The sequence below is a fragment of the Dermacentor variabilis genome, chromosome 5, assembly GCF_050947875.1.
Source record: "Dermacentor variabilis isolate Ectoservices chromosome 5, ASM5094787v1, whole genome shotgun sequence".
NCBI classification, from domain to species: domain Eukaryota; kingdom Metazoa; phylum Arthropoda; class Arachnida; order Ixodida; family Ixodidae; genus Dermacentor; species Dermacentor variabilis.
This window is the reverse complement of record NC_134572.1, coordinates 189,998,166-190,020,776: the sequence shown is the minus strand read 5'-3', so window position 1 is coordinate 190,020,776 and position 22,611 is coordinate 189,998,166. Positions and strand designations below refer to the sequence as shown.

Genomic DNA, 22,611 nt, shown 5'->3' with positions numbered 1-22,611 from the left:
TGGGTAGCGATTACCACATTCTCGTCATCCGCATCAGATGCACAAGTTACAGACGCCCTGAAAAGCGAACTTACATTACAAAGTGGACCAAACTCCGCAAATTCCGCGGGGATCCAACCACAGGAGAGGAGAGAGCGTAAACTTTTATTTTCAAATCAACAAGATTTGAGTCCGCCGTCTTTTTAGTGGGTCTGGGCACCCGCCACGAACGCGGTTCCGAGACCTTGTCTCGAAGCGGCTTCCTCGGCTCGCTGGACGGCCCAGAGTTGTGCTGTCAGGTTCGAGCTCAGCAGTGCGGTCTTACAGCGCGACCGGAGGTTGGCGGTGGAAGGGAAAGCCCCCAAAATTATGCCAGTTGGCTCAGTGATTTACGCAACGACCTAAACAAAACCACTAGCCGCATAACTACAACAACAGAGACCCCCGAGGTTGACCCACATGTCCTACATCTGTGGAGCGGGGCGCCGAGTTTTCACGAAATTATGGAGGCGGCAAAAACTCAATCGAAAATTGCGCATCAGAATATCCCAAATCACGAGAGCACCCCAGGAAGCCGACCAGTGCTAACTGGCATACGTTTTGTGGTAAGCTAAGTGGTACGCTGGGCACCGCGAGAACCTGGGCCATCCTTCTGTCGCTAATAGGTCCGAGAAACACGAAATCCCATAAAAATTTGTAGCTTCTGATATTCCTCTACCAGTACGGAGGAGACGGAAACCAGCTCCTGAAAAACCTTGAACAAAAGTATCTCTCCCGCGGCTCTAAGCCAAGCTATCCGGACTATCCGTATACAGAAAAACTTACCCGCTAGGCACTCGCATAACTGTCAATGAAATCAAAGCCGCACTGGCACACATTCACCGGAACACGGCAACCGGTGAGGACGGGATACGGTATACTCTACTTCGAAATACCCAGATGAGGACATGGAAGCATTCTGTGCTATATACAATCAGCAAAAGCCCGCCGGCAATCTCCTTCTGGAATGACGACATTCCGAAATCACTTTCATGCTGAAGTCCAGAAAACCACTGTCGATCCAAAATTTACGGCCAATTTCCCTCAAATCGTGAAGACACCAGACATTAAAATGACCGGAGCAGGCACACCTAAGGGGTTCTTGCTCTCGCCGACGCTATTCAACATAGATATGGCGAGACTCCCTCAGTTCTTGGAGGAGATCGAGGGTCCATACTTCGCGATATATGCTGACGATTTGACTCTCTGGAAGAGCACTGGCTCGGACGGAGAAATTCAGGACCGCCAAAGGAGGGCGCTGGATATAGTGCAGGCATACCACGTGATTGGACACCACGAATGTGTGCCGCATAAGTCATAACTGATAATAATGCGACCCGGAAGCAACATCAAAATACTAATTCCAGTGATTGAAGTGAAAATACAAGGCGCACCAATTCCCACTCAACAAAGGATCCGAATCCATGGTTATTAACTCGAATGCAATGCCAGAGCTCACTTCATGATAGATCTCCTTGAACTAAATCATAGGCATGACGAGGCGCGTCAGTAACCGCCGCTCAGCACTCAAGGCAGTCGATATGCTGCGGCTGGTCAAGGCACGCATTATTAACCGTCTAACCTATCACCTCCCATAACACAACCTGACCCTCTCCCACACTAACCGCATAAACACAATTATTAGAAGAGCCGTTAAACAAGCGCTCGAAATTCCTGTGTATGCTTTGGTAGAACGACTACTTGCCCTCGGGTTACACAACACCACTGAGAGACACATCGAAGCCCACAGAATGGTGCAACTCGAGCGATTAAGCCTGACCGCCACAGGCAGGCATTTGCTCTCACGGATGGGCTACCCACATCATTCGCTCTCTACGTGAGAGCATGTCCCCGTCCCCTGAAACATCCCAACATTACTGACCATAGCGCCCATACAGCGCAATATGCATCGAGAGCATCATAATGGTTGCCGGGATCCGCGTGTTAGATGCCTTCGGAAACTCCTCAACGCCCAGCTGTGGGCACCGTGTATTATGCTGACGCTGCCCACTATATATGCGCTCTTGCGATCGTAAACAAAGAAAGAGAAGTGTCGGTGGTAGTGGTGGACGATCAGGGTAATATCATCCGCTCGTGTAGCTTCCAAAACGAGACTGCGCTGACAGGGGAGACGTTGGCCATAGCACTCGCCATCAACCATGCCATCAGTCACAGGAAGTCACCAAAACACAGCCACACCATCATTGCAAATTCCCAAGACGCATGTCGAGCCTCCCTCGGAGGTCATATACCTCAGGACGCCGATCGCGCTCTGACCAGCACACGCAAGCTCCCCGGCACTCTAGATCTCTCAATACTACGCATCAGGCTGATACGGATACCTACTCACGCCTCACTGCCAGGCAATGACCGCGCTTATGCTGCTGCTCGTGAGCTAAGCTGCCGGGCAACCGGCAGTGAGGCGAGCAACCCAGATCAAGCCTCCCAGAATTTGCCCAATGCATACCGTGACACTGTAGACGTTTACAGACTAGGGCGCTTGCGATATCATCCTCCACAAAAGTTTCCTCCTGGAGTGAAGCCGTCTCCCTGAAACGGCTTCAACCTAACTCATACCCTAACCTCCTCCTTCTAAACAAGTTCTTCCCTACGTTATACCCCACCACCTGCCCAGGCTGCGGTGCACCACCATTGCACGTCACGATTGAGTACCAATAACTACTTACGGATATCCCTGTTCTCAAATCCCCCCAACCAGCATATGCCCAGTGGGAGGCAATCTTCCGTCACTCCGAGCCTCTGTTCTGGCTGGCCCTGATATGACCAACACGAGCGCGGTGGCGGCAGCCATTGGCACCCTGGACTAAGAGCCCCAACCACCATCAATCCTTTCACTTCATAATAAAGTTTCTTTCTTCTTCCACTGAGTGTACGGCAAACCAGGGAAAAATTCTCAGGCACCGGCGCAGCACACTTCTCGTCTTAGAGATCTTGCGGTGACTTCGCGTTAGTGCGGTGTTGAATAAAAATGGGTACGTAGTCTTAAAATGAAGTCTAAAAAAATGGGAGGTAGGGACATCAATGAGTCAATCACAAAATCAATCAAAACATGCTAGCAATAGTAACATTACACATGTATCTCACTAGCATATTCAGGAGTCTGGCGGCACATGACATTGTCCGTTTTCAAACGGGAATTCACTCATATTCTTCGTCATCATGATGGGGCTAACATGAATGTTCACTGACGCCCGAATCAACTGAGAAGGACACTGAAGCAGTGCCTCACCGTCATTGCTGCAATATTTTAGGAGCAATCGAAAAGTTATTCGCAAGGGACGATAAAAACCGCTAGAATTCAGTCTCAGATACGCAGCATCTTCTAAAAGACTGTGCAGATTTAGCGATTCCTTTCCATTACCCACTCCATAAGAAACTCGACTCGTAGTGCAAGCTTACAACGTAGGTCACGGGGCCACGATGGATGCCGCTACCACGTACAGTTTATATGCTAGCAACGTCACCGTCTGCCCGCGCGCCTGTTAGCGATGCATAATATTTTTTCCTAGAAGATGCAGCTCGCTGTGCCTACATATGTCGATTGGTTATGATAGTTTGGTGCTCTGTTGGCATAAACTTTTTGCCTTGTTTTTATTCTTGCTGGCTGTGCGATCGTGCTATGCACCACGATTTTAAAACGGGAGCATTATCATGTCAGAAAATTTGGATAACAGCCATCCCTGTTTATGTCTAAAACCGCGGCTCATCATTTTGTGAGTGCCACATTCCAATGTTCGCAGGTCATCTCCCGTTCGCAAATCTCAATCAACGGCTACTTCGAAAACCTCTAGCAATGCCGGGTCGCAACAGCTGCTGTCCCAGCAGCAACAGCAACAGCACAAGCAGCATCAGCAACATCAGCAGAAAAATAAGCAGCTGAACAAACAGGCCAAACAGCAGCAAGAGCAAACGCCGCGGATTCAAATGTCGCCTACGAAGAAACAGTGTAAGTCCTCTTTTCGTTGCGCCATTATTGCTTTTTATAGTGTTAAACTCTAACAAGTACCTTGTATAAAATAACTGTTTCTGAAACTGTGTTTTGTATGTTTCTGGCTTTTCAGTCTGCTATTTTTCTTCTGTAATCGTTGTGATATGTACCGCACGCTTACCAATAACTGAGGCACTTTTCCTCGCTACATTAGATGTTTGTAAACTCGCGAAAACTCAGGAACGTGAATCAGAACGCATGCATTATAACTCGTTGCTAGATATGTGACAACAATGAATGGATGGGATATCGAATAATTGTTGGAGACATTGGGTCAGCGATGTTGTTAACTTCATTTGCACAAGCAAAACCAGCACCTGATGCAGAACTGCGGACTAATAGGTCTCATTTTTTTTCGTTTTCTGCTTTGTTTTCACCTCGTACAAATTGTCAAATCACAGATCGACCCATCACACTGTCAGTATATTACTTCATAGGTTGCATCGATAGGAGAGAAATATGGTAATTATTATTATAGAAGTTCCTGATCACAAACTAATGAGCATGGCGCCACCACCTGAAAAAAAAAATCTTAAGCCTCGAAAATATGGTTTCACCACATTTGTTATAAGGTGCCGCTGTGCTCCCAGCGAACGAGTAACGGCTGTAAAGGCGGCCACAAGATCACGCGACAAGGCTTCGTTCATTCGCAGCCAGAAACAAAGTCTCGAGTTAAGTGTAGTTGGCGGCAAAAATCTGCATTCCGTGGGATCTGACAAGCTGAACATTACCGCAGCCTGACTACGCAGCTTTGTATACAATATTTCCGCTATGAATCAGTATATGCGAACAACAATGTTTTTCACGGTTTTATTAAGGCGAAAGCCTTCACTGGCTCATACTCCATATGATCCCGAAAATGCGAAATGCGGCACTGCAAGCCATGTGAGCTCGCCTCGTGAAGTGCATGATAAGTGCATGACAAAACATATATAATCACTGAACGTGGGACTGCGACGAATGGTCTTACTTCATCATTACGCCCCCAACGATGTCAGCCTTCATGGTGGACATAAGGGAAGACAACACGGCGGCCTCGCAGGTTGATGTCATCAGCGCTACTCCGCCACTCGTCATTGGTATTTCAGTCACTGGCGATACCGCTGCGTTTCGAGAGGTTGCAATTTGCTCACAGGCCACTTATGGTGTGCAATCTCTAGCTGAAGTTTATTCTTGTTTTTTCTATAATTACTTATTTTGTAAATTGCAGAGCGTTTCGTCCTCAGAATTACTTACTTGCTTTTCATGTAGCGTAGGAGGCACATGAAAGACAAACGAAACGGAGTTGTAGATAATAATATGCAGGATGCTTCAGGGAAAGTATCAGTTTTCAAACATACTCATCCTTCTTCCTCTGCCTAATTCACTAAGCACGTTTTAATTTTCCAGTTTTCGACGAGGAAATCACGCCTTATGCGACGTTTCAACTATCCCCAACTAAAGGAGACCACGACATCAACATCGACGACGATGGAGAAGAATTCAAAACGTTCACCATTCATCACGGCGAGCCACCGTATCTCACCAAGGTGTGTGGCGGGCACGTTGTAATCTAAAATAGCTTTGTCTTGGGCGAGTTGGAATTGCCTATGGATAGATATTGGGCTTTATAAAGCGCAATCCGTACAATTACGTTGTAAAACTCCGTGCTAGTACTTTTGCAAGTAGTAACTTTTCTCGACGGGCGTTACTAAGTAACATGGGTCTGCGAGTATCCGAATAATGAATAGATAACGAATGCAGATTCAGTGTTTGTAAATATACTTCGAATATTTTCGGAAATCTTGTGTCGCCTGTGCGAAATTAAACATGAACTAAAAGCAAAAATTATACTGGTTCAACGCGGCCGTGACGGAGCCCGATCAAGATCAAATGCGGCAATCGAGATTGGTTGTCTTCCACAATCTACGCAAGGGATCCAAGTTTAATCCCTATCGGACTCGACCACGATTAAAACTGCCCCGTGTGACACTGGTTTGCGATACGTTTCATCGACGCGGTTATAGTTTTGATGTAAAACACGAGAACTTACTTTCTAGAGCAAGTTACATCACTCAGGGAGTCCGGTGGCTTTACCAGCTTTAGAACAACCATTCTCACTTATCGAAAAGTCCTGCACATGAGAAAAAAATGGTTATTTGTTCATAATGTATTGATGTTCCACTTTTGTTTTGATAAACAACGCTTTATAACTTGCAATACAATCACGTCGACTTGATAACGTTATGGATGCCGAGGGCGCTATAACGTGCAGGTGTTACAATGTGTCCCTGTTCCATTTTCTTCGTTAGCACTCCGTGATTGGTCAAACATTTTTGAGGCCCCGCCCCCTTCGCCCGTCTGTCATGAGACGTCACGAAAATCCTGAAAATTCCATATCACTATAAAGTGTACACGCCGATTGTGCATAATTAGACCGAACAAAAGAAATGAGTCTCTATCGGAACATACGTCTTTGTCCCCACCAGCCTACCGCGATTAGTGAAAATGCTTTCTTGTTACGTCTAGTTCCCTTGATGAAATCGCAGAAGTTCACCACGTCAAAGTGGCGCGTAGACACGAAAGATGTATTATTCTGCCGATTAAATATGATGTTTCTTATTTTTAATATCCCGAGGCTTCGCCAGTCCTGTCTGCTTCCTTTCTGTGTCCGTGTTTCACTTCGCGCTAGAACCCAAAATCATGTTAACGTACCAACTCGCCCAAATGTCAATCCTTTCGCCATTCCGAAAGGAATAGAAAATTGTTGTTGACTGATCGCTCTGGCGCAGTGTACTAGCAGGTGTTGGCGAGGAACAATTTGTTTGTGTGTAATATAAATTTTGCATGGCGTACATAATTTTGCATGCATGGTTGCCAAACCTTTTCGGAACTTATACGATTTTGGTCTGCCAAATCTTCTTGTCTGAGCATCCGTTATGGCGGCATTTTTAACGCTCCTGCATGCCGTCACAATCGTGGATGAGCCACCGCAAGCTAAGCAATGGGAAGCAGACCAATCGGAGATGCAAGCACTACTCTCGCCACCCGGTTATCTACATGGGCTAGCTCGGCTCCACCGAAACACTCTCGACTTCTGCGTGCTCCTCGTCTCTCGTCAGTCAATTAGATAAAGAAAAACTATTGCGGTAGGCAACGGTATTCGCTTTAAAAGCAAAGTTACCTCCCATGAACGAACAAAGCGTTTGGTTTGGCTGTTGAAACAACGTGCGCATTTTTGCGACGGCAGTAACCCAGCTTTCATGTCCGGAGATTGCAACAAGGTAACAGCGGATTAACTTTTCTTTATAGTGCCCCACAATGTGAACATCGTCCTATATTAATTATCAAGATGGATGTTCACTATTCGACAATTATTTGAAAAGTATATTATATTCGATTCAGTTGGCGTCTGGCAACATTTTCCTGCGCTATTCGTTCTCGAAAATTACTTTATGCAGAGACCTACCCCGATATAAGGCGAACGCTATATTAACACCTCCAAAAACACCACTACATCAGCCGTAGTTGCGCAGCATACGAGGAAAAGTTTGATTTCTATCTAAGAATTGGTTGAACAAAATTATTTGGCTCTACGCATTGTAAGAGCATCTTACTTCACGTCCCATTGAACAAAATTAACAGATTATGGCGGTCTAAGCTTGCGGTAGTGATGAACCTAAAATGCAGACTTTACATAAAGAGGTCACTTTAAAATACAGCAAGTTCCTGCGCATCATTTTTCACATCTCTTTGTTTCTGGTCTCTTTGCCAGGGAAGCCTCGACGCCCCATCGACGTGCAGCAAGAACGGAAAAGAAGAGTTTTACAGCCATAGTCACGGTAAGCACTGAAAGCAAGCATATTCTGTAGCCACACTATGCAGCAGGCGTACCTTTTCTCCCACTTTGCTCCGTCGAGGCGTGGTTGTCGCGTCGCGTCGGAGGCAATGCGAATTTACGTGCCGTTTCGCAGCAACAGACGACAGGCGCCGGCTTTTTCCCTCAGTGGGCAATTTGACGAAAGTACTTACAAAAGGAAGAGCACAAGGTTCTGCAATACTTAACGCAAGGCATTGAAAAAGATAAATTTGATGCAGAGTAGTAAGAAAAGAAAAGAAACCGGGCATAGGGTGGTACAACACTTAGTGAAACAAAGACCCAAAAATAAAAGTCAGCGGTTGTTAACTTTATCGTTTCAGGCTTTTCAGGCTTTTAGACTCGTATTGACGACGAGCAAAACCTAAATGAGAAGCTAGTCGCCTGACTGTGTAGTGGTGTCGTTGGGTGCGACAGCAACAGTGACTTACAATAAATTGCTCAATGATGAAACATTTTCATACATTTCAGAAACACATATGACAAAAAGCAACATAGGAAAAACTAATGATAGTTCAAACTAAATAATAGTTGAGTAGGTGAAACACACGCAAAAAATGAAGATATATACCCCATGGCACAGCAAATTGAAAACCAAGAACGTAACAGAACATCAGTGTTGAGCTATCCACAAAAAGAAAGAACTGACTGGAAGGAAAATAATTACACAAATATATTACCGTCTGTATCATTAGGGGATTCTTAGAAAGTAAATATTATAATGCAGTGGCATTGTTAGGAATGTTGCGTTGAACTTTTCAAAGTGTGAACTCATTTAGGCTCTTTGTGTACTATAAGAATAAGACTTTGATATCCATTGCACCATACCATAATGGGACGGGAACTTCTTTGTGAGCGTGAATTATTGCGTGACATTTCTACCACCATTGGCACTCAACAGAAAGCTTAGCCAGTATTTATACTCCAATAAGAGCTAAAAAATAAATCACAATTTTCATAAATGTAAGTACACCCTATTAAATATGAGAAGAATATTTAACATTTGCAATATTCTGTGCCCTCAGCTCGATTTTCGCCGACCAGCAATTACATTAGGCAGAAAACTGGCCGACGATCGCATGTTTTCGTGTTTTTTTTTTTCTTTTGAGCATTTCGGTTTCCCGCCAACGCAGCGGCCAACAGCCACAGCCTGACATCGGGCTCCTCCAACCAGGACGAACTGCTTCGAGCGTACGAGTACGCCCGACGGCACCCGCCGGGCTCCTCGTCGCAGGCGTCGGCCGGCGGCGCGCTGATGCACTACGACGCGCCCGACGACAGCCACACCACGGGCTCCGAAGGCAGCACCGACCCGGGCATCAGACAGTTCACCGAGTCGCCGCCAGAGCCCAATGAGAGGCGACAGGCCGCTTGCATCACGCCAGGATCTGGAGGTACGCACCAGAATTACCAGAGCGACGGAAGCGTTGTGAATGTTCAATTAGGACTAAGGAAAAGATGCAGTGGCGATGTCTCCAATCACTCACTATCCAGAAAACAAATAACGACGACGATCTACCGTCTGCCTGCTCTAGGCGCCTCTAACAGATCACTCAAGCGAACGTAAGCTCGATGTCTGAGCCTTGTGGTTCAGTGAACGAGGCTTTCTTGTGCAAGCGGAAACGTCTAGTCTTTTTGACAACGGCACTTTTGTCTGTGTTCCGTTTATCGTGTTTTTAATGTCTATCTACTTCCAAACCAGACGCGATGCCGCGCAACTGTGGATATCACGTTTTCTTTAACCGCTTCACAATAGCGCAGCAGAGACTGCAAACAAAGGTGCAACACTGAGGGAACGTCGCTACTAGAAATTACATTCCTGTGGGCTCCTAGTAACCCTGTACACAGCATGCTGTGTTGACATTTTCATTCACGAGACCATATAAAACAATCCCACTTAAAGTGAACTTTAAGCCAATATGAACAGTTCACCAACAAAAATGTTCTGCAAGAAGGTAACCATCTGCTTATAACAGCCCTGTGCGGTACTCAGTTCAGTTACGACGAACGTTATGAAGCATAGCTGGGCATCAACTCAAGGATCGGGTACAGGGAAGACGAGCCGAGTATTGTCCCCAGTGGTCCCGATATCGTCTGCCTTAAGACGTTCTTGCTTGGGGGGCTCCTTTCTAAACACACGGAAACGTGAAAATCAATTTTCTCGGCAACCACGGCACCGAAATTGATTAAGCCTGTTCCGTTTAAAAGAAAAATAAATTATAGTGACTGTAGCGAGGGAATTTTTATTTAGGCCGTCAATTTAAAAAAAAAAGTTATTCAAAATCAGAATTTATAGAAGCAACCGATCAGCTTTACAACTGCTTGACTGAAGAATAGAAAATAAGAGTAATTAGGTAAATGACTTAAATTACGAGGTTTTACGTACAAAAACCACAATCTGATTATGAGGCACGCTGTAGTGGGGGACACAGGAAATTTGGACCACGTGGGGTTCTTAACGTGCACCTAAATCTAAGTACGCTGGTTTTTTCGCATTTCGCACTAATCGAAATGCGACCACCGTGGCCGGGAGGCGATCCCGCGACTTCGTGCTTAGCAGCGTAACACCATAGCCACTAAGCAACCGCTGCGGGTAATAGAGAACAATTTAACAATTCTGTAAACTGCACGTAATAGTACCTCGAAAGCGAACAAAATTGATCTCCTATGCATTCCTCGGAGTTATACCACCAATTTGTGAATACGGCTTTCGAAATGCCTTTGTTAACATTGAGCCAAATTCACATAAGTTGTAAATTCACAGATATCGAATTCGTTTGCTTTAGATGTTCTAACAGGTGCAATTTACCAACATAAAATGTTTCTTATTGATGCAGCATTGCTGATTTATAAACTTAGTGGTTACTTTTTCAACTTACGGAACTTCAGCAATTTACCCAAAACATGCAATGTCCTAAATCGAAATTGCGCTTGCTACAGTGACTAGAATTTAACTTTCTCTCTCGCATGCAACAAGTTTCATTCAAATCAACACAATGTTTCTCTCATAAAGGTATTTTTGCATTCTACATTCATTTGAGTAGGTGACATCGGAGTTGGGCTCCTGCTCAACCTTCCTCTGACGGAAAACTTTAGCTCGGGTGCTCCTATCTAAATACATGGGGAAGCAAAAGTCGTTTTTCTTGGTAGCCACTGCGCCATGTTTGATGAGATTTGTTGCGTTGAAAAGAAAACGCCAAAATATAGTGACTGTTCGTTCCGCATTTTCATATTTATGTCAATTTATTAACAAAAATTGGCAGAAATTGCAAATTTTCAGAAAACGACGTTATACCGTTTACAACTCTGTAACTTAGCAATAAAATTGCGTATGATAGCAAATCTAAAGTGGGCAAAATTGATAGGGTACACATCGTTATAAAAACGAGTAAAAATGGAATATACCTCTCGCAAAACGCTCGTAAACAATTTTAGAAATTCACTTAATATATAAATTTTCGTATCGAGTTGGTGCGCTTTGGATGATCTAATAAGTACAGTTTACAGAAATGCGACATGTGTCCTTGGCGCAGAGCTACGAATGAGTAAACTTCGTGCTTCTATTTCTTTTTCAAACTTACAAACTCTTGAAAATTTCTTTTAAAACATTCAGGCCCTAAATCAAATTTCCGCTTCCAACATTCACTAAAATTTAGGTTTTTCTCTAAAATGCTAAAAAAATTTATTAGAATTGCTTTGGGGTTATCTCAGAAAAGCGTTTCTGTGTTTTGCATGAATTTGAATAGGCGGTTTCAGAGTTGGACCCAAGCTAAAGCTTCCTTTTAAGCGCCATGGCTCGCTCTGACATTTTGTATACGTCACAGGCTTTACCTGAAATCACGTCGACAGCTTCACAAGCTTGTAGAGTGCGGCTATCGCGCGGCAATTGCCTAAACATTGCTCAATCGCCAATTTCTACCAGTACGTTTTCTCTCTAACCAAGTCCGCGCTGAGGAGAAAACAAATATTGCAAAGGTCGGACAACATATATTCATTCAGTGCTTTCTTTAAAAATCCCTTTTAAGTTTCTCATTGCATCAAACTCGCTATTTATCTATTGCACAGTGTCATATTTTCAATGTTTCTTTTATGCGTTCGCTTTATATTTATTTTTTTCAACACTCTTTTTAATTTTATAGGGTTGACAGCCGACCAAGTTGGTGATTTGCTCGTAAGAAGTGTCTTGTCCCAATAATTGTGCACGTGTGGTGCTGCACGCTTTCTTGGCATACCCACGCGGACCGGATTAATGTTTGCCTGTACAGCAATGCGGTTACAGTTTACATGACCTCGCACTAAAGAGATGGCAGACTTTAAAGTCATACAAATATGTGTGTGCAAAGCTGTGCAAAAGATAGCTGCATAAAGAAGTGAATAAGACGCATCAACTACCGTAGACATGGCAACATAGAAAGAACTTTACACTAAGCGGAGGCTGTATAATTTCATCACCCATATACATTCGTGCCAATCATTTTTGCGCTGTGTTATCGATCATCGGTGGTGGTTCAGGTGGCATGTCTAAAGATAGCAGCACGAGCAGCTCGAGCAGTTCGAGCAGCAGCAGCAGTGCAGGCGGTCTCGGTCCAGACGGAGGTGCGGATGACGCGACGCCCGTGAACACGCCCAGCCAGACGTCGGCCATACCGGCCTGCTTCGCGGCCTGGGACCGCGCGCCGCTGCCCGGGAGGTCGGGACTCGTCGCCAGGGCTGGACACCTGCCGCAGGTAATGGCAGCCGAGACGGCGCCATGGCTTCGCAGATTGCACTCTTTGAGATTGTGTTCCTGTTTGGTCGCAAGAGATTGCGGCAAAGCTTAATGCCGTTAGTCATGACGCCTTTCATTGGGGGTCGAATTGCGCAGTACGCAGGGGCACATTATTGTTTCTTGGTACGAGTGTCACAAACTCCTCGCTTGTGAATTGTGTTCAAGTATCCAAGGCGCTTATGCGCGGCACACAGAAACGACAGAACCTGCTTCCCAATGAACTTGCTCAGGAAAAACTGGTGGGCTAGTTGGTAATATACGTCAATTTCACCAAAGCGCACAATATAGTGGCAGGGATCGGCAGAGTGAGGACACCGCAAAACAGCAAATAGTATAAGCTGTGCTCGCATGCTTCACAGGCACCACTTCATTCCACTGCGTGTGTGCATTAGCAACCACCAGTATCATCTGGCCTCTAGCCGCCCTGAAAGATCTATGTGGAACCGAGATCACCTGCGAGCGCTTTAAGGTCGACTTACTGCTGGGGCTTCTGCGGGCAAGGGCAGGCACTGCAAGCAGTTTTTGCACGCAGTTTGCAACCAGTTTATGCCTCGATGTCCCTGTCCAGTACCGGCCACCAGACCGATATCGATCCGCACCTCTGATTTGTTTGACCTGGCGTGCTTGGTGTAGCAGCATTCTCTCTTGCGCCTTAGGCGGTGTCACGACTCGGCTTCCCCAGTAGACTAGCCGGTGGGCCCGTGATAGTCCTAGCTTGCGATCGAAAAATGGGAACAACGCTCGCTCCATCCCTTTAGCCGTTCACGGACACCCATACAGCAAGTAGCGCATGACGCGGGCCAACACCGGATCCTTGGTAGACAGCTGCGGTAATTCGAGGGTTGTTACTATACCTTCTTTTATAGCTTCCAACGAAAAACCGTACTCGTGTGGGTCGCTTTTCGTCACTGGTTCCGTCGTGTGTACGGAAAGCCTGTATACGGCATCTGCAGTCAGTAGCTGTTTTCCTTCTCTTCACTTCATTACCTTAAGAGCACCATTGGAGGGGTATTACACAAGGGATGGTTAATAAAATAAATATTAGAAAGATCTGTTCATTTTGTAATATGGGTTGCAACAGCTTCTGTAAAGGCAGGTGGGCTTGTGATGGCTGCGATGGCGTGTGGAAGGCTGTTCGAATAAAAATACTTCTACTTGAATAAAAAACAGTGCTGGAAAAGTGGTGGTCCGGGAACATGCGCATGCAACTTGAAGCGGATAACTGGTGCGACGAGACATGTACGAAGGGCGCGTGATATACGGTGGATTATTCAACGAACTGTAAAAAAAAATTCGGTGTCATTCGACTCTGTGAAGGTGGATCACCAGCGAAGTTGTGTATGTGGGCCCCTTAATTGCAAACTGTCCATTGCCGTGTGTCAAACGCCGTATGCACACAAATGGAAGGAGAGACACGACCAGTGGTGATGTTGAGCTTCGGATGACGATGAGGCACCAGGGGGTATACATACTCGTGTATTGTTGCAAAACGCGGCATGATGCCTTCTACTAACGAATCCCGGCACGTAGAACAGACGCGCATGCCACCCCACTCCAAGGACATACACTACTTCACCGTAGCCAAGGTGATCTTGCGTTGGTCGACGTCTCGCAGTGCCGTAATGGTCGTGAGGTCACTCGAAAACCAAAAGCGGTTGCACACAACACAGGCCACACACAATTGGTTCCTCACAAACTCCCTCGGAAACCTGGCCATTGCTACGGTGAAACATTCCTAGTGTGCGGGGTCGGGGCCACACGGACGGTTCGCATTTCTTTTCGCCTCGCGGTTCTGGTGGGCCGCACGCTTACGGGACCGCCACCACGGGAGAGCGGAAGGAAAGGAAAGTAGATACGCAAGCGCTTGGAAGCGCCGACAAAGAAAGGGCGGTGCGAAGGTAGGTGTGGTCGACGCGGGTCGAAGTATAGTGCCTGTTATTATCAGCCTAATATGTGATACGGGTTGTATTTAAACCTATTATATTAAAGTTATTTTTGCAAGCTGGCGGAATGCTTAATGCCTACAGCACCTCCGCCGCGAGTCGGCCCGGTATTGTACTATCTTCGGGCTCGGCCCACGTATGGGAAGGAATTCTCGATCTAATCAGCTCGATAACGCATGCAATTTTTTCCAGAACATAGCCATATACAGCTTCACTGTAAAAATAAGCCGAAGTGAAAGAGAGAGGGTGGCATCCTGTAGACGGAAAGAAAGCGTTCCCAAGTAAGATACCGTTTTCGACGATGAAATGCTGATATCGTACGAATCTGAAGAATCAATAAACTCGGTAGCGCAATTTTGTACCTACTGAAGTGCATTTATGATATAAGGTGGATGCTGGTTCCAGATGGGAGATACATACTCAAGTTTGGATCTTACAAATGATTGATAAGCGAACGTTTTGCTTGTTGTGAAGTTTGACGTAGATGTCTCCTAAAAAATTCCAATGATTTATTAGCAGCTGAGATGATGTTAGTACTGTTCAAGCGCCAGAACAGGTCACAAGTTAGAGTGACACCGATGTATTTGAATGATTCGACTGATTTTATGGGAAATTAGTGACTGAATAGGTAAATCTGAAGGGGATACGGCAGCGAGGGAAATAAACAAGTTTACATTTGTTAGGATTTAGGTTAATTGGCCAGTGACTAGACTATTCTTGTAAATTATTAATGTTGTTCTGGGTGTATGTGTAGTCAAATGGGTTGGTAATTGTGTGGTAGATTACACAATCATCTGCAAACATGCGAATCTTGCATGATACATGCGTTGGTAGATCGTTAACACACAAAAAATGCAGTGGTCCTAGGATCCCTGCGCGATGCCGGACGTCTGCTAGAATAATGGTTATTAATGAAACCGAACTGAGAGCGTTTAGTAAACAATGATTCAATCCACTTTGCTATGTCGGGGTGTAAATTTAACAGACAGTTTTAGCGCAAAACGTGTATGAGGAATCGTGTGAGATGCTTTTGCGAAGTTCAGGAATATGGCATCAGTCTCAAGGTTACTGACAAGTTAACAGCACGTCGTAAAGGAAAATGGCCAACTGCGTTTCGCAAGAACACCCTTTTCGAAATCCATGTTGACAAGGGTGAAAAAAGCAGATTGAATCTACGAAGTTCATGTTATTCCACTATTTGACTTGTTCCATGATTTTGCAAGGGACACTAGTTAATGATGTAGGACGATAATTTACTGGGGTGCGTGCCTCGTCTGATTTAGAGAACGACCTCGCCCACTTTCCAATCGGATGGTAAGGTGCCTGTCGAGAGTGCGAAAAAAACAAAATTAGGTGCGCAGCAGATACGCGTTTAATATTTTTTCTTTAGTTTAAGTTGGTATCATCTACACCTACTGACGATGAAAGCTTCATTTCATCCATGATCGAGGTGGTGCCATCTGTCGAGAATATAATTGGTGACATACGCTCAGTTCTGTTAGTAGATGTGGGAAGGTCTCGAGCTGAAATCTCATTAGTAAATACGGAGAAAAAGGCTGCGTTAAAAATGTCAGCGCACCCGCTGTCGCTGACCACTTCGCCATGTGCACTTACCACGCTGATCATGCGCGCCTCTTGAGGGTTTAATATTTGCTTAAATCGACGAGGACTGTGCACACGCATTTTAGGCAGTTCATCGTGGAAGAAGGTGAATTTAGAATTCTGTTTAGCCCTCAGATTATCGTCTTCGGCAAAAAATATTTTCCCCAAGCATAGCGGTGTCCATTTAGTTCGGCTGAGCGGAAGAGACGTTTCTTTTTGTTTTGCGCCTCTTAAGTGTTTTTGTGAACCACGGCCGTTTCGGTTTCCGCTGACTTATTATGCATGAACTTATTAACGGGATCCTTTAGATTTTTCTTAAATATGGTCGACATTTCATTAGTAGACTGCGTAGAACATAACCTCACGAACGTAAGAAGCAGTACGCTGTGATTAATATTAATAGCGTCATAATTGCATTTATTGTACAGGCAGTTTGTTTTGTTCACTAAGTGGTGCCTTACGAGTGGAAACAAAAATGTGGCGCGACTTACTTTGTGGTCGCTGACTTGGTGTAGCTATGTTATCGATCATAAACTTTCTGGGTTAGTGAATAGGATGAGATATAAGCTGCTAGAAGTGTTCTGTGTAACGCGTGTGGGTTGTGACACAAGTTGGCCTAAATTGAAGTTAAGGCAGAAATCAACAAAATATCTGGCGGGCTACTGCCCATGGTTAAGGCTACGTCCTTGCTCCAGTCTACTTGAGGAACATTAAAATCAACAACAAGGACGACTTCTGCCTGTGGGTATAGCCTAGTGAGCAGTGGCGTAGCCAGAAATTTCGTTCGGGGGGCTCACGTTGCAGCCTTTAGCTCAGGTGCTCCTATCTAAATACATGTAGAAGGCGGACTCGTTTTTCTCGGCAACCACTGCACCAAATTTCACGAGGTTTATTGCATTTACAAGAAAAACTTAAATTATACTGACTTCTGATTTGAAATTTTTCCTTTAGGTTGCCAATTCTTTATTAAAAATTGGCAGAAAATCGCAAATTTTCAGAACACAAAACTGTCACGTTTAATACACTGTAACTCAAGAATGAAAAAATAATATCACAATGATTTGAATCGCATCTCATAGTACGTCTACAGCGGACAAAATTGATATGTTGCAAATGAATCTAAAAAAAATTAATATTATCGAAATACAGCTTTTGCAGAACTCTTGTGCACCACGTAACCAATTCACGTAAGATATAAAGTGACATAGCAAATTTGTCTGCTTTGACTCTTATAATAGATTCCGTTTGAAAAACCGCGATATCTGTTCTTGGTGCAGAGCTATTAGTTTGTAAACGTCGCGCTCCTATTTTTTTCGTGCTTTCGAATTTTCAAAATATTTTAAACAAAATTCAGGCCCTAAATCGAAATTCCGCTTGCAACAGATACTATATTTTCACTTTCTCTCTCAAATCCAACAAATTATCATTAAAAGCGATCCAGGGCTTATCTCAGAAAAGCGTTTCTGCGTTTTACATGTATTTGAATAGGCAGCGTTGGAGTTGGGCCCGACCTTAAACTTGCTCTTAAACAATTTGTCGAGGGATCGAATACATGAATAATAATTGCATTTCCATGGCCAATGATGCTGCAAACGAATTCTTGAACGCTACGTACTGTCAAAACAAGTAAAATATGTATTTTTTCATAAAAGAATATACTTGTATGTGCAAAAATTGTGCCCAAGATTACTGATATCAATGATTCCATGTTTTTGTCTATTTAATAAAAAATATCACAAGATCTTTAGAACTACATCAGTTCTAAACCAGCAAAGCACAGTGCCTGCCATTGATATGAAAAATGTCAAAGCCATGAAATGAACAAGTTTAGGACAATTATGGTAGTGAAACTTTGTCATTCAAGAACCTTGTTTACATATTTGTACCTATGCAACGGCCAGCGAAAAATCTCAGTGATGCTGTCATTTATTCCAATGTGTTACGTAGAAGCAGCTCTCGCCGGTCGTGTATCGTGAGTAATTGCACTGAAATTATTGTCCCTACAGAGAGCACGTATATAAAGCCGTTCTGCAAAATATACGAGGGCGAGTCAAATGAAAGTAAGCGAATGCGAATTAATGACAAACGGGGTATTTTATTTAAAAGTAGTCTCCATGAGCGTTTAGACATTTGTCCCACTGACTAACGTGTCGCGTGATTCCCGGCTCATAAAATTGCTTGGGTTGCTGCTGCAAAATATCTGTAACTGACTCTTTCACGTCATAGTCCGACACGAATCTGGTTCCCTTGAGCTGTTTTTTTTTTCATTTGTCCCAAAATGCGGCAGTCGCAAGGCGACAGGTCTGGGCTGTATGGCGGATGTTGCAGCGTTTCCCACTTGAACTTTGCCAGTTTTGTCTTAACCACATCAACGACGTGGGGACTGGCATTGTCGTGGCACAATTAAATATTAAATTATTGGGTTTTATGTGCCAAAACCACTTTCTGATTATGAGGCTTGCCGTAGTGGAGGACTCCGCAAATTTTGACTACCTGGGGTTCTTTAACGTGCACCTAAATCTAAGTACACGGGTGTTTTCGCATTTCGCCCCATCGAAATGCGGCCGCCGTGGCGGGGACTCGATTCCGCGACCTCGTGCTCAGCAGCCCAACACCATAGCCAAGTCGTGGACCAAGATGACCCCATTCGTCAATTTTTTACGTCGTTTGTTCTTGATTGCAACACGCAGCTGATTCGGCGTTTCACAATATCGGAAACGATTGATAGTTTCTCCGGCTTTAGCAAATTCTATCAGTAATGGCACCTGACGGTCGAAAAAAATGTCAACAACACTTTTCCGGCGGGATTAACGGCCTTTGCTTTCTTTGGAGGTGGTGAATTCGAATGTTTCCATTGTAAGCTTTGCCGTCGTGTTTCAGGCTCGTAGCAGTGGCACCATGGTTCTTCCCCGATCACAATTGCAGACAAGAAGTCGTCGCCCTCATTGTGATACCGGATCAGATGAGTCAAGGCAGCGCAGCACCTTCTTCTGGCGGTCGCTCAAAATCTTGGGTATCCATTGCGCACACAAGAGCCGATAACCGAGATGTTCATGAATTATGGTGTGAACCGAACCGTGACTGATGTTCACACGCCCTGCCAGTTCATCGATGCTTATCCTCCGTTCTTGTCTCATCAGCGCATTAACCTTTGTAATTTTGTTGGGGGTGATTGCACGATGGCTTTGGCCCGGTCTTGGATCGTCTTTGCAACTTTCACGTCGTTCTTTCAACCGTTGCTCCAACGCTTCACAGTGGCCAATGAACTGCAATGTTCAACGCACACGGCAGCCATACGGCGACTAATTTACGTTTGGGAAGCACCTTCAGCTGTCAAAAACCTCACGGCACCACGCTGCTCAACTTCTGAAGTGTCCATTACGTCATGCAACCATGTTCAACCCAGTGTATGAGACCATTAAAGAACATTTACCCTCACACCTGCGTGTCACTTTTGTAAATGAAAGATACCTGTGTGCCACGCGCATGCCTCGCAGATAATGAATCGAAACATTATTACGCGGGATGGGTAGGCTCACTTTCATTTCACTCGCCCTCGTTCCTTAGAAATGCGGAGATACAATAGAATACGGAAATTCTTGATAAAGGGCAGGAAAATGTCACTGGAAAGAAAGTTCACTGCACGCATACACAAAATCTCGCAAGAGATATTTAAATATACGTTTAAGTCTCCTGTAAATCTACCTATCTAAGAAAAAGTGACTATATAATGCGTCAAACAAGGCAAATAAACATGTTGCCCAATCGCAGATTCACAGAATCCTAGATCCCGCCCCCATTCGGTCCACTCACCCCGATGTATCGCACGCGACGGATGGCGGCGCGCTTGCTCCCCGCTTTTCTCCTTTGCGCACACAAGAATGAGCCATCATCGTCCACTCACCTGTCCACCCTCCCCCTACTCTTTCACTCGCACATACAGCACGCGGCGCGCGGTCAAGACGTTATCGCCCTTGGACTTCATACGAAACATGACGGTGACTGCGACAGCAGGAATGCGTCTAGATTGTTCATATAATTGCTATCGCAATAATATAATAATAGTATCCGGCAACTTAAGCGTGCCGTGGCCGATTACTTTCCGCAAAAGAAGTAACACACTGTCACCATGCGACCATTCGCTGCGCCGCAACAATGTATTCTTTTTTTCCTTTTGTGGGGGCACCGAAATGAAAAAAAAAATACGCATAGGAGAGTATGTTTGCCACGATCCAATGCCTACTTTGGGCACCTAATGTGGCTACCCAATGAATGTCGAAGAAAACGTGAAACGCTTGGTCCAACGAGAACCATACACATACTGCTCGGTATCCTAGACCGGCAAGACAAGACTTTCCGGAGAGGTTGCACTCAAGCGAACGCGGTGCAATATGTCGAGTCTTCACAGTGATGGCAGTGAGCGACCATTGTTTCTTTTTGTTGTCTGCTAGCCAGAAGTCGTCCAATACTCTGCCAGGCGAAAATCCACTCGGCCACAGGAAACCGAACGCGCACCAAATTGCGCCGTGCGGTGGTCAGGGCGGCACGAGAAAACCGCATGCGCTCTGGCTGGCTCTGGCAGCCCGCGGGTAGGGTAGCGAGAATAAAAAAAAAAATTAAGGGTCTCAATTTGTCCTCACGAATAAAAGTCAAAGTAGAAAAAATAAATAAGAACGTAGTTATCCTGGCTGAGTTTAGTGTCTTGACATGGATGCTTTGGCGTAGGTGAAAAAAAAAATTTTGATATTTTTTTATGCGACATGACGGCACAAGTGAACCACCACAACGCTTCGTCTCATCGGATTTCGTTGCGTGTTTTGTCAACTTGTCTGATAGTGTGTTGACTTGGCTTGTCTCGTTGTATGTTCCGATCTAAGACTCTAGAGAAGTCAATGAACCTTTGGCGTCAAATGTTTATAACAACATTAAGCCCGCAAACTTCCGCAGTTGAATTTGTGAAGCACAACTTTGGAAATGTCAATGCACGTTTCGCAACTAAACTTTATGAGAACTTTATGCCCACAAAGTTTCAAAATTGAAATCCACGCGCTCCGTGGATTCCGCGGCCTCCGCGCGATTCCGCGGCGAGCCCGCCCGCCATCAAAACGCCCTTGAAAATTTGTGCTCGGATGGGGCTGATTGCGTTATGTGGCTCCCGGTGCATAGGCGTGGCCGCGAAATCTAGCCCGAGTTCGCTATGTTCGCGATGAAATGTCGTTTCGAGTGTGAAAAATGTATTCTAGACAAAATGCAGAATGACTTCCGGCGCATGGGGTTGCTTTGGTCGACGGTGCATGGACAGCCCGAAAAAATTTCGGGGCGGGGGGGGGAGGGCTGAAGCCTTATAAGCACCCCCCCCCCTGGCTACGCCCCTGCTAGTGAGGTAATTCATACTCTTATTAAGTGTAAATGTGAAATCTGGAAGATTATTGGGAGACCTGGTAGCAAGCATCTAGAGGGATAATATGGAGGGGAAGCATGAATAATTAGCCCTAATACTTCGAGTTCAGAACTGGTGTTTTTTGCTATGGGAGCACGATAACTACTGGTGCATAGCAATCAGTACACCAACCCTCCTCTCGCCCACCCGCACACCTTTGCTCCTTTCGATAAATAAGGGATTTCGGTAAGTCAGCTATTAATTCTGCATCTGGTATATCCTCTGTTAGCCAAGTTTCGGTTATGACCGTTATATTACTGTTGGATGATAATATATGGTTGAAAAAAGCGTCACGTTTGGAAGAAAACTGCTTGCGTTCGTAAATATTACAGACAATGATATGTTTGATTTGGGCTTAACTGTACAATAGACATTTTTTTACGGCAGGGCAGTTGCTATGCAGAAGAAATTTGATTTAACCAAGTTAAACCACGTTGCAATTATTTCGGTAAACAGGAAAGTTCGTAAAATCGATAAATTATTTTTTCGATCCTTCTCAATCTAAAATTGTAACTTAGCTACACCTAAAAGCTACTGTGGCATTGTATTTGCCGCTAATTCAGCCATCTGTCGCATAAACCATGAAATGACGACAACAACCACCGCCGGCCCTACCCACGCGATATTGAGTCGGCTGTTCCATGCATGGGCGCGGCGTGCAGTGTCGTCAGAATAAAGCTAGGGATGTGACTATGGCGCCTAGATGCTTGAATGCGATAGCTTTACAGTGCACGCTCGAAAAATAGCCCGTCTGTGTCAAACTTGGAGAGAAATCACCGCGTTTTTTACTCATTTATTTCAGTAAAACCTCGTTTCATCGAGTTCAGGCAAGCTTCTTTCGTTATTTCTGCTTGATCATAACACTGAGCCCTATAAGTTCATGCCGGGGAATGCCGCTGAGCCCACAAAGCGCCAGAGGTGTTGCCTGCTCTTCTATAGTTGAACGGAATGTTGATTTTGATGACATGTTCTGCC

At 45.0% G+C, this 22,611-nt stretch overlaps 1 protein-coding gene and 1 pseudogene across 1 annotated transcript in view; both read left to right on the top strand.

Annotated features, from left to right (window-relative positions):
- LOC142583408 (cell adhesion molecule Dscam1-like) overlaps positions 1 to 22,611 on the top strand; it is a 680,687-nt gene that overhangs the window by 326,417 nt on the left and 331,659 nt on the right. The window contains exons 31-35 of the mRNA XM_075693861.1: positions 3,780 to 3,985; positions 5,417 to 5,556; positions 7,782 to 7,848; positions 9,017 to 9,277; positions 12,396 to 12,610. Coding sequence (XP_075549976.1) covers positions 3,780 to 3,985; positions 5,417 to 5,556; positions 7,782 to 7,848; positions 9,017 to 9,277; positions 12,396 to 12,610 — 889 coding nt within the window. The remainder of the gene's footprint in view (positions 1 to 3,779; positions 3,986 to 5,416; positions 5,557 to 7,781; positions 7,849 to 9,016; positions 9,278 to 12,395; positions 12,611 to 22,611) is intronic.
- LOC142583768 (U2 spliceosomal RNA) lies at positions 14,559 to 14,735 on the top strand (annotated as a pseudogene).